This window comes from Trichechus manatus, unplaced genomic scaffold (assembly GCF_000243295.1).
Source record: "Trichechus manatus latirostris isolate Lorelei unplaced genomic scaffold, TriManLat1.0 scaffold00002, whole genome shotgun sequence".
In the NCBI taxonomy this organism is placed as follows: Eukaryota; Metazoa; Chordata; class Mammalia; order Sirenia; family Trichechidae; genus Trichechus; species Trichechus manatus.
In genome coordinates, this window is record NW_004443938.1 from 45,162,224 (window position 1) to 45,174,605 (window position 12,382).

Genomic DNA, 12,382 nt, shown 5'->3' on the forward strand with positions numbered 1-12,382 from the left:
ATGCATTATTTTAAAGTACAAGAGAACTGACAAAGCAATGCCTGGAGTATTTCTACAAATGGCATAATGTGGTAGTGTTCTGAAGTGGAACATCTTGGAACACTCAAATGATACCTTAAAGGCACCATTTTTGAAGAATTTAAGCTCATATTTATCTGCAAGCCATGCTCACTATCAGAGAAATGTTGTTTACATTTTTTGACCAGGTTTCAAGTAAAACCAATTTTTAAATCACCTAAAAGAAAATATACAGAAGTAAATACAAATTATTACCTTAAAATGACATGATGTGGTATTAAGAAACATTAATTATAAATCTATAATATTGAGATACCAACAAACAGCTTAATATCTAGATGCCAAACACAGACATTTATGGAAACATAAATTTTTCGGTTATATTAAGGCAAGAAATCTCAAAAAAATAATTTCAAGACATAATGTGGTAAACACTTTATTCAAAAGCTATGACTTTTTGGCAAACATTCAGGTTTCTTTTTTAGTGATATACTATCATTTGTGTAATCATTGATGGGAAAACTAAAGTCTTTTTAGAACAGAATATTGAAAACAAATGAATAAGGAAGACCTAAGAAGAACTGATGTCTTTGAGTTATGGTGTTGGCCAAGAATATTGAATATACTATGGACTGTCAGAAGAACAAACAAATCTATCTGTCTTGGAAGAAGTACAGCCAGGATGCTCCATAGAAGTGAGGATAGTGATACTTCATCTCGCTTACTTTGTACATATTAACAGGAGAGACCAGTCCCTGAAGAAGGACATCGTGCTTGGTAAAGTAGAGGATCAGTGAAAAAGAGGAAGACCTTCAGTGAGATAGACTGACACAGTGGCTGCAACAATGAGCTCAAACATAGCAACGATTGTAAGGATGGCGCAGGATTGGGCAGTGTTTTGTTCTGTTGTGCACAAGGTCCCTCTAAGTTGGAACCAACGCCATGGCACCTACCAACAACATAACAGCAACAACATATTGAAAACAACATTGAAGGTACTGAGAATGCACTCAGGCTATATTCTTGCAAACTTACTTCACAAGAGGAGCCACTATACCCTGACGGACACTGACAAACTTCCACAGCTGCTGCAATGCTTCCGTCAGTAGGATAGGGAACAGCAGACTCAAGGGTAACAGCAGTCAACCTGGGACAGAGGGGAAAAAGAGATGGTAAAATGCAAACAAGCTCTTAGGTATCACATAACTATATAGTAACAATGCTATAAATGCAAGCAAAATATCTATGTATAAAAAGTAGACTAATGAATGAGTGGCGCTCTGGTCACTCATTACGTTAGGTAAGTCTGCTCAGTTAAAAGTGCTCACAACCACCACCACCAGCACGTGCTGAAAAGATCTGAAATGTTCTTGCTCAACACTTGGTTCTGGTCTATGCTTTTGACTTCCATTTTTGAAGATAGACAGGCATATATTTGAAGGGATTTTTATAACAGAAAATAGCTCCATGCCTGCTTGATTTATTTTAACATTCAGACTAGAAAAGCAGGAAATAGTATTCCACCTGAACGTTTAAATTCAAAGAAAAATGGAAGCTATTTTTGTTTCTTTGTCTCAGAGATAAACCTGCATGCAGGCAGGTATAAGTGAAACTTTCTCAGATAATCAGTTGAATTACAGAGAACTATTTCTCTTACTTTTTTTTGCCTAAATTAAATTCACTGTACTCTGTATCTCTGGGTTTCATTTTATTGGTATGTCTGTAAAATCTGGTGACTTTAGCAGAATGATTTCACATAACTCAATATTTTAGAAAACTCTGGTTCGGCCAAATTGAAAATTGGAGAAAAATGCTGTTACATAAGTTGGATATATGTATGTGTGTGTGTGTGTGTGTGTGTGTGTGTGTGTGTATGTGTGTGCACAGGATCTGATCTTTTATTTTTATACATACATTTTAATAGTCTAGAAAAAAGTTTGTTTGGCCAAATGGGAAATTGGAAAAAAATGCTACTACATATATTGGATATATGCATATGTATGTATGTGTGTGTGTGTGTGTGTGTGTGTGTGTGTGTGTGTACACACATGGGCTGTAACTGATCCTTTCTTTTTAATACATATCTTTGCTCTCAAAAAACTCTGCAAACTCAATATGCATTCACTAGTTAAATAAATGCTATAAAATCTCACTGACTTTATCTAATTTTTTTTTAAAGAAAATTTTAATAGCTTCATTAAGAACACAGATTTAGGAGTCAGACAGAGTAGGATTCATATCTTGCTTCTGATACTTAACTAGTCTTATAACCTAGGAAAAATTATTTAATCTCATTTACATCACACATCTTGAGTCTCTATCACAGAGATAATATTATAATTCATTCATCATAAGCTTGATTAAAGGATTAAAGGAACTAATGAATGTAAAATTCTTGATATAATGCATAATACACCCAAAAAACAAACAAACAAAAATACATAGTAGGTAATTATTAAGTAGATATTTTATTAACGTATTTTCACTGACTGTTGAAAAAGGATAAAAATGATGAGTAGTAGAAGAATTACTATTTGTCTTTCAAAAACCTAGCTTTTTATCATTTTAATGTATTAAAATAAATTTTAAATAAACTCTAAGCACAAAATGAAATGACTGTTACTGACTTATAACAATAATTAATTTTTTACTGATTGCTCAACCCTCATAACTCACAATATGACATCCTTTAACTGTGAGAAAGATGCAACTGACGTTTCCTAGGGTATACATTCTGAGTTGCTTTCTCAAGAGTGGCGCTAGACTTTTATTGATTAGTGATTCCCATTTACCAAGTTACTTGCCAGATTTGGGACTCTATGCTGCAGTCAATCTGGAGGACACATCTAATAAGCTCAGAATGAGGTTAAAATGTATCTTGAATAGTGACAACCTTTAATCAAGTTGTAAGCATTTCAGTAACAAGTTTCTAAAATCTTTATTGCTTTCACCCTCACATTACTAACCTAGACACTTGATAATATCTTACTAGTCCACTGCTAACCCTAGACTTCTTGATCATACAAGATCAAGAAGAAGCAGAAAAGGAAAGTTAGCTTAAAATCTCAGAAAATAGGCAGTTGGGTAGAATTGTTGTTGTAGGTGCTCTAAAGACAAGTGGATTACCTTTAGCTATAGGTTAACTCAACTGCACTTTCTTGAATGTATTTTTCTCTGGGGCACAGCTTGTACCACCTGGCAGGATGTCCTAGACTGGTAGGTATTAAAAAAATCACTGTTTTATAGGGTTAAGGGTATATGTAGCCTTTGAAAATCTCTAACTAACTCTTTCTTCACTCCTCCTCCATCACCACCAGTTAAACTTGTACATGAAGAGTTGCATTGTCACTGGCAATTCTTCTTAATGCAACATAGGGTTTCAAAGAGTTAGTAAACTAAGGATAGCACTTGCTTATGCTGACCTGAGCTTATGAGCCACTGCTTGAGAATAGAGACTCTGTCATGTCATCTATGGACCTAGCATAAATGCCTCAATAAATATTTAATGCACTTTCCTTGAATAGATGGATGGACAGATGGATGGATGGATGGATGGATGGATGGATGGATGGATATAAGACTAAATAAATGAGTGAATGAACGAAGGAATAAATAGATGAAAGGAATGTAGTTATACTATAAACAATGGCTAACATACTCCATGACAAATGAAACACTAAAGCCTAGCATCCACATTTCAGATGAATAAAATCAGACAGATATAAGACAAATTTCTCGTTTGATTGGACAAAGAAAATAAATTAAGAAATGTTACAAAGTTAGGACTCAAGGACAGAGGTTAGAGTTCACCCGAATGTATTGTGACATCTAACTACCTGAATTAATGGACTGCCACATGATGAGCCTATATTTCTGATCATTTTAATTGCAGAATTAGATGCTTTCATGGTTGATGTACGAGTTGATTATAATGTAACACACTGTCACAAATTACTAAACAGCAGACTTGTCAACTGAATATAGATACAATTCCAGCATTTTCAGTATTACCTGATAAGCAAAACTTTAAGAAAGACTATTTGAATGTTTCAAAATAAAATAGAAGAATCAGCAATTAAATAGGGAATGATTTAAAAAATAAAGATCCCAAAACAAAAAAATTTCAGCAAATTGCCAAATTTCATTTGTCTTTTGAACAACGGATGTTCCTCTCCCTAATCTGTATAACCATTTTGAGCTTTGAGAAATTTCAATACTTAAGCATCTTTCCTAGTAATATTCTACGTTAGTATTCACTGGGCAAGCCCAGTGTTCATTAGGTTTTGCTATTTGTTAAATGGGATTTTAATGCGTTTAACAGTTTAAGTGTTACTCATGAAAAGGCAGTGGGTCCCCGCCCCCCAATATGGTCATTTTCCTTTCTTGATACCAGCCTGCATTCATTTAAATACATAATGCTGGCAGTAATAAAGTACTGAATTTTGGAGACACATGAGCTATCAAAGATTTGTCAACTAAGTCAAATGTTTTAGCTATTTCTCACTATTATTATGACTTGAAAATACAGACAAAATGATCCACGAAGAGGAAAAGAGAAAGTTATATATTAGCTACTATGGCAAATATTACAATCCTATCAGGAAACCCTGCTGGCACAGTGGTTAAGAGCTATGGCTCTTAGTAAATCAAAAGGTCGGCATTTCGAATCCACCAGGTGCTCCTTGGAAACCCTATGCGGCAGTTCTACTCTGTCCTATAGAGTCGCTATGAGTCGGAATCGACTTGATGGCAACGGGATCAGAAACATTGTCCTGCTCTTGACTTCAAGATTGTTAGTTTTACTATACTTTCCACCAGAGTTACATAGGCTGTACTACACTAAAAACAAAGATATCATACTGTGAATCAACAAAGATATTTTAATACTTTAATCTTAATACTCTTTTAAATAATTAGTTTCTTCTATCCTTCTTTTACATTGAAGATCTCTCTTTCTTTCCACTTAAAAGAATGTTGGGAGTAGCCACCATAGAAACATATTTTATTGCTGTTAAGTGGTTTTGTTTTGTTTTCAAAACATAAGAGGAGCCTGATAATTATTACTCCATTTCTAAAAAGGCAACAGAATAATTGAGTGGCAGGTCAGTGTCTGAGTGGGTCATCTGGGAAAGAGCCAAACATTTTCTCTAAGCATTTTCAATCCCACAATAAGTAAGGAAAATGATAAATTATGATACTGTTGCTGCTATTCATCAAAAATATATTAAACATTAATATAAGAGTTCATCTCTTCCTCCTTATTTTTACCAATGTACATTGTGCACACTTGTACTATTTACTATACTATCACAGATGTGCATGGCTGGCTTTCCTTCTGGACTATGATCTCCTTGAATTCGATGATCATGTACCCATCTCTGTATCCTTGTTGCTTAGCTTAAGACTATCAAATCATAATAATTACTGCTTACTGTCTGCTATCTTCTGTGCACTATAATGGGGACTTGACAAACATCATACCTCATTTAAGTATCAATGAGCCTAATACAGTAATCTTTTATACCCATGTTTACAAATGAAGAAACTGAAGCTCACAGTAGCAAAGGCTCCTGTCTAAGATATCACAGTTATCAATTGATCACAAATTTAAACCCAAGCGTGACTCCAAACCAGTAATCATCTTGCTACCTACATTACCTCCCAATATGTGTTAGATAATACATAAGGTATTTTATGTGAATTATTTTCTTATTTAACCTTCATTTTAATCTTGAAATTTAGATATTGTTTCTGCCATTGTATAGAAGAGTAAACTGAGACTTAAAAAGATATTCATGGAAGATACTCGGTATATGTTTGCTGACTGAATAAATTCAATACTTACACAACAGCATTGGGAGGTAGTTTAAGATAATGATGAGGAAACACATTTGGGTTAAAATGGTGGCTGCACCTCTTACCAACAGTCTGATGCCAACCCCGTTGTATAAATCTTTCTAAGCCATTATCTTTAAAAAATCTTCAGCTTCCCTATCACTATAATTTCTTAAAAATGTGGTTAACTATATCATTAATTTCAAAAGGTAGATGCCTACTCTGCACCTAGCAACATGACTTCTATAGTTATTAAGAGACTACGCTGTTAAGAAGAGTTTTTCTAGATAATTTATGAAATAAACTCCGTGTAATCTTTTTGGTATGAAAAATCCAAATTTACTCTAAAAGTCATATGAACACTTCATGTCTTGAAAATATTCTGTGTTTATATTCAAGCAATAAAGACACATGGGTTTGTATTAGGGTAAAGAGGCAAAAGTCAGGATGGGCTTGTTTCTGCTATGGTAACAAACAACTCCAAATTCTCAGTGGCTAAACAAGCCCTGGTGGCACAGTGAGTGGTTAAAAGCTTGGCTGCTAACCAAAAAGTAGCTTGAATCCGCCAGATGCTTCTTGGAAACCCTATAGGGCAGTTCTACTCTGTTCTATAGGGTTGCTATGAGTTGGAACTGACTCAACAACAATGGTTTTTTTTTTTTTTTTTTGCTTTTAAACTAAACAAAACAACACTCAAATCAATATCTCATACATTTGTCCTCATTTCCTTAAATTTTTATCTGTGAGTTGAAAAATAATAATTATTTCAACAACAAAAAATGAGTGGCTTAGTATTAGTAGCAACATAAAGTTTGATTAATTCAACTTAAAAATACCAAAAGCATATATTTCCTCAGAATGGCAATCACTTACGTTAAAGCTCATAGTTAAAAGATAAAAATGTATACTTGTCAACGAAGAAAAAAGAAATCACATTACAAATAATTTATAATAAAGAAAATTTTTCAAATATTTTATCAAAGACATTTGACAAAGCAAATGAAAAGCATTTATAACACACCAAAGTTCTTTGCCTTGTGTATTGTATGGTTAAAAAAATCAAAAAATATGAAAAATTAATTTTTAGGTGTGATAATGGTTACATTTGCAAAAGCACTCCCTATATTTTAGAATTACAAACTGAAATATTTACAAAAAAACAAAAACCAAACCCATTGCCATTGAGTCGATTCTAACTCATAGCGACACTATAGGACAGAGGAGAACTGCCCCATAAGGTTTCCAAGGAGCACTTGGTGGATTTGAACTGCTGACCTTTTGGTTAGCAGTCAAATTCTTAACCACTCCACCACCAGGGTTTCTGAAATATTGACAGATGAATTAAATGAAATCTGGGATATGCTTCAAGGCAATTTGGAAGGGGGTGGAAAATAAGTGAGAACATATATGAAATTGGATTATTCCTGAGTTGATAACTGTTGAAGGTGGGTGATGGGTACTTGGGGGTTCATTATGTTATTTTTTTCTACTTTTGCTTATGTTGAATATTTTCTATAATAAAATATTTTTACAATTAATAATAATAATAAAAACTAAAACTAAAGTTTATCATGTAAAATCTCCTCCAGGTCTGGGTGACTGCCCAGGGCAGCTGAGCTCCACGTGTTGCCAGCATTCAGAATGCTTTGATCCTCAGGTAGTTTAACGAGTCCCAGAGTGTGTCGCACTGGCAATTCAGTGCTTTTCTCCAGAAAAATCACACACCACTTCTGCTTACATTATATTGGCCAAAACAAGTCACATGACCGCATTTGCCCTCAAATGTTAGGGAAATGCAGTATCATGAACGGAAGAAAAATTTGGTGAACTGTACTAATGTCTACTAAAAGGTACAAGAAAAAACATATTGTGCAGAGTTCTATATCTAACAGATGTTGACGAAAAGCTGAATAGTCTCCTTGCTCGAATTAAAGATCAATGATGTTACTAAATCTAAGGGTTAGAAAATTTAGAGGATAATGATGTGCATTGAGGTTAAGTTGATTTCTCCTACATTCTTAAAAAGAGAATAAAAAGTTTTCTATTTTTATCTTCATCTGACCAATATGGACAGTGAGAAAGAAATCAATTAATTTTACTGTATTGGCTCACAGCATTCTGAGAAAGAATGGTAGCAAAAACGTCACAGTTGTGGACTCATCAGCATGTACCCTCTTCTAGATTTCTCCAAGTCTTAACGGTACTTGAAGAACATGTTATTCTTTGGAATGATACAAGTTGGATAGAAATGCTTCATATTTGTATGGTGATTTGTCATTAGCAAAGTGCTTTTGCAGACTCCTAATTCCAATTTACAGTGAGCTTTTGAGGTTGGCAGAGCAGTTGGCCTCATCTTTATTTTACAGATGAAATGACAAGTCCAAGAGGTCAAAGCCATACTTATGTTTACAACTATTAAATAACTGAGTTGAAAACAGAGGTCAGAATTCTTAACCTGCAATCCAGTACTCACTGCACTATACAATTCCATCAAATCATATAACAGGAGGCTCTAAAACTCATTTGCTGAGGCAACTGCCGTGGAAGTAAACCTTCCTTAATAAATCTAAGCATGAATTTTTTGTTGAAATAGCTTCAATTTACTTGTGCTTGCACATAGACTGTATATCAAGTTAGAAGCCTACTGTGCAAGACAAGTTGAAATCAACTGATGTTTTACAAATATGACTCAATCTACCAGTCGATCACAGATAAATAAAATATAACAAGCTTACTGACTCAGGATTCATGCTGACTTTCACCTCACCCGAAGTGGGTAGGAGTTTCAAATCTTGACATTGGCTTTTACTTCTTGAACCACAGTTCTTTAGGTAATGCAGGCAGCAAAAAGCAGGCACCTACCTGGATGAGCTCTTGTCTGTTCACATAACTACCCTCTGTGAACATGTGGCTCATGTAATGGGGAAGCTTCCGAAGACTTCAAATGAAATCAATGATTTTAAGATGGATATACACTGAAATTGCATGACATAAATCAGGAGGAAAAGCCTTTGGATTAACCAGTCTGAGAAGCAATGCTGCCAAAAATAAATAAACCCCCTAGCCATTTTTTGTCATTGGTTGTCATTCATTTTGAAAGCTAGAGGACTCATCTCCTTAGCACTGTTTAAACATCATGACAATCTCTATTTACTAAATGGGAAAAAAACATAATTAAATCATAAGTGCTGCTTCTCATCTTCTTGGCATTTTAACCCAGCTTCTATCAGAATTGCCTATGCAAAAGAGGTACACTGTTTGGCAATGGTCCTGTTTATGAATCTGCCGTTCCCACCTTTGGGAGGTGATAATGATGATTACATTTATTTGAACTATTAGAAGCGAAAGACGAACTAAGCAGCTCAGGCAAATCACAGGGGGCAGGGATCAGCAATAAAAAATCCTCCTGCAGGTGAACCAATACTTGGAGATAGTGCTTTGATTATGAGAAAGTCAAGTTGTAAGTTTGGGGTCATATTTGAGTATCTAACTCAATATGATTTAGAATGAAGATGCCATGATATTTTTATTGTTTTTATTTATTATTAGAGTAGAAAAGGAGAAGGGAAAAGAGCTCATTCAGATGCAGTTAAAGTAAAAATGTTGTCAGAAAAAAAATGACATTGTTTTAAAAATGGAAAGCACAGCAGCCTACAGTCAGTCAGGTATGGGCATATTTGGTTCCAGAAGTTCTCTCTTTAAAGGAAAACAAAAAGGAACTAATTTACAAAAGTGTTCTAGGTAATGAACACTTTATATAATTATCACATGTAATTTTCACAATGACCCTGAAAGATAGGCATTATTATTTCCACTTTACATGTGAAGAAATCAAGGCTCCACAAGGACTAATCACTGGCTGAAGGTCACACATATAATAAGCAACAAACTTGAAATTCATCTCAGGTCTGGCTCAAAGCTCACACACTTTCCTCTACACCATGTTGGCCAGTGTAGTCTCAGAGTGTTTTATAAAGATATTTGTGGTTATTTGAAGATTATGTCTTATTACAAACTATATATTATTAAGTCAAAAACTAGTAAATTAATTAATGGAAAAAATATTTTACAAACCACTTCCCAAATATGGGTACCCTGGAATCATATCTCTTTAGTTTTCCACTATATGAGCCATAAAGGGGACTTTATTTGCCAATATAGCATTTCTCAACATGTTGTGGTTAGGTGCCATTGAGTCAATTCTGACTCATAGTGACCCCACGTGACAGAGTAGAACTGCCCATAGGGTTTTCCTGGCTGTAATCCTTACGGAAGCAGATTGCCAGGTCTTTCTACCACAGAGCCACTGGGTGGGTTCAAACTGCCAACCTTTCAGTTAGCATTTGAGCACATAACAGTGTCACCAAGGCTCAGCTAAAAAAAAAACAAAACCATTGCTGTTGAGTCGATTCCAACTCATAGCCACCCTATAGGACAGAGTAGAACTGCCCCATAGGGTTTCCAAGGAGCAGCTAGTGGATTTGAACTGCTGACCTTTTGGTTAGCAGCCGTAGCTCTTAATCACTACACCACGAGACTTGGCATAGGTATCAATATTTGTCACATGTTCTGGCAGAACTGCAAAGGAATCATCAATATGATCAGAAGGCCAACACAAATTTATTCTGGGTATTTAAAACTTTAAAGCTTTAATAGGAACATCTTTCAGGAAATGAGTGCTGCACTTTCATCTGCTATTTGAAGATAATAACACTAGAGAGCTTCAAATTCACCCTCCCAACACATGCTTGGTTGCCCCATGGTAAAGGTGTGGACACTGGGAGATGCAGTTCTCGATTCTACCTGAAGATGGCATCCATCCCAAGGCTGTACGTGGTTTGTATGAGGAGTCTCTTTAAATTCGCAAGCACTGTCATAAATTCTTTTCTACTGACTGGAACATTTGTGCCATGTATGGTAAATAATTCTTCTTTAAGTGACAGAACATTAATATGCTCTTCAGATGGTAGCAGGTACACCTCATCTTGGGCTGTGCTGATTCGTAAGCCATTTCCCTAAAGAGTGAAAAGAAAACATAAAGGAGTAAAACTGTGAACAGAGGGTACAAAAGGATAAAAACATTAATACCTTATACAGCAACTTTTCAGTATCTGTATTCATAGTTGCAGTAGGCTTTTAATTTCAGGCTGACTTCCTCTGTCATACAGCATATTTCTAGTATATATGAAGGGAACCCTGGTAGTACAGTGGTTAAAGCAGCTTGGTTGCTAACCAAAAGGTCAGCAGTTCAAACTCACCAGCTGCTCTGCAGGAGAAAGATGTGGCAGTCTACTTCATAAAGACTACAGCCTTGGAAACCCTATGTGGCAGTTCTACTCTGTCCTATAGGGTTGCTATGAGTCAGAATTGACTCAACGGCAGTGGGTTTAGAGCCCTGGTGGTGCAGTGGTTAAGAGCTCAACTGCTAACCAAAGGGTCAGCAGTTCAAATCCACCAGCCACTCCTTGGATGCCCTATGGGGCAGTTCTACTCTGTCCTGTAGGGTCACTGTGAGTTGGAATCAACTCGACAGCAGTGGGCTGTTTGTTTGTTTTATGAAGGGAAGGCAATGCAATTTATATATCAGCCTTAACCAAATGCATTACAAATTATAAGCTTTTTGGTAATGCATGTCCTTGCTTCCTCGGTTAGTACATAATCAGCTGCTGATAAACGTATATGTGATTACAAACACCTTGTTACACAAGTAGTCAAAAGTTGTATATTTCAAATCTATTTGTGGGTTGCACAGAACAATAAGAAAGAAAACTTAGAAGAGTGTATTCAGCTATTGTTTTAAAGAATTTTTCTATAAGATTGCAATACAAAAACAAACTAACAAAAAAATAAACAATAAAAAGCCTGTAGTCTAACATTTACAAGAGGATAACAGCATCATAATAAGGAGCGTATCAACTGATCTATCATATTTGGGTTATCCCTCTTAATTCATTCATATTAATAATACAGACAGTCCCCAGATTACAAATGAGTTCCATTCCTAAATCTGTCTTGAAGTTGAATTTGTACATAAGTCAGACCAATTAGGTACGGTTCATACTTAATATCAGTTAGTCAAACGCTTCTCTTAGTATACAGTATATAGCTTACCTTTCTTTGTATAAAAGACATTAAAGAAACACTTCCAGATACACTAAAACATCTTTAACATAATAATACAGTAATAATAATGTTTTGATGCATGTCACAAAGTAACAACCATTTGTAATTATGAACCACTGTAGGTACCTCAAATTTTTAATATAATAGGCTTTATGGGGGTAGGTTCATAACTACAGGTTGCATGTAAGTTGGACGTTCGTAACTCAGGGACCGCCTCTATATAAGTTCTCAATATTTTACATTTAGAGAATTCTTTTCACTTCAAAAGAATCTAGTTATAATTCTAATTGCAAATTATTTATTTATTTTATATATGAAATCCAGACCACTTCATCCAGTACTGGAAATATTCATTTTAGAAAAAGAATTTGGTTACTGATTTTGGGATAAAGGTCCTAGTTTTACC

At 35.1% G+C, this 12,382-nt stretch overlaps 1 protein-coding gene across 1 annotated transcript in view; it reads right to left on the reverse strand.

Moving 5' to 3' along the window:
• LAMA2 (laminin subunit alpha 2) overlaps nucleotides 1–12,382 on the reverse strand; it is a gene marked incomplete at its 5' end in the record, with an annotated part of 457,095 nt that overhangs the window by 280,513 nt on the left and 164,200 nt on the right. The window contains 2 exons of the mRNA XM_012554936.2: nucleotides 1,054–1,165; nucleotides 10,657–10,868. Coding sequence (XP_012410390.1) covers nucleotides 1,054–1,165; nucleotides 10,657–10,868 — 324 coding nt within the window. The remainder of the gene's footprint in view (nucleotides 1–1,053; nucleotides 1,166–10,656; nucleotides 10,869–12,382) is intronic.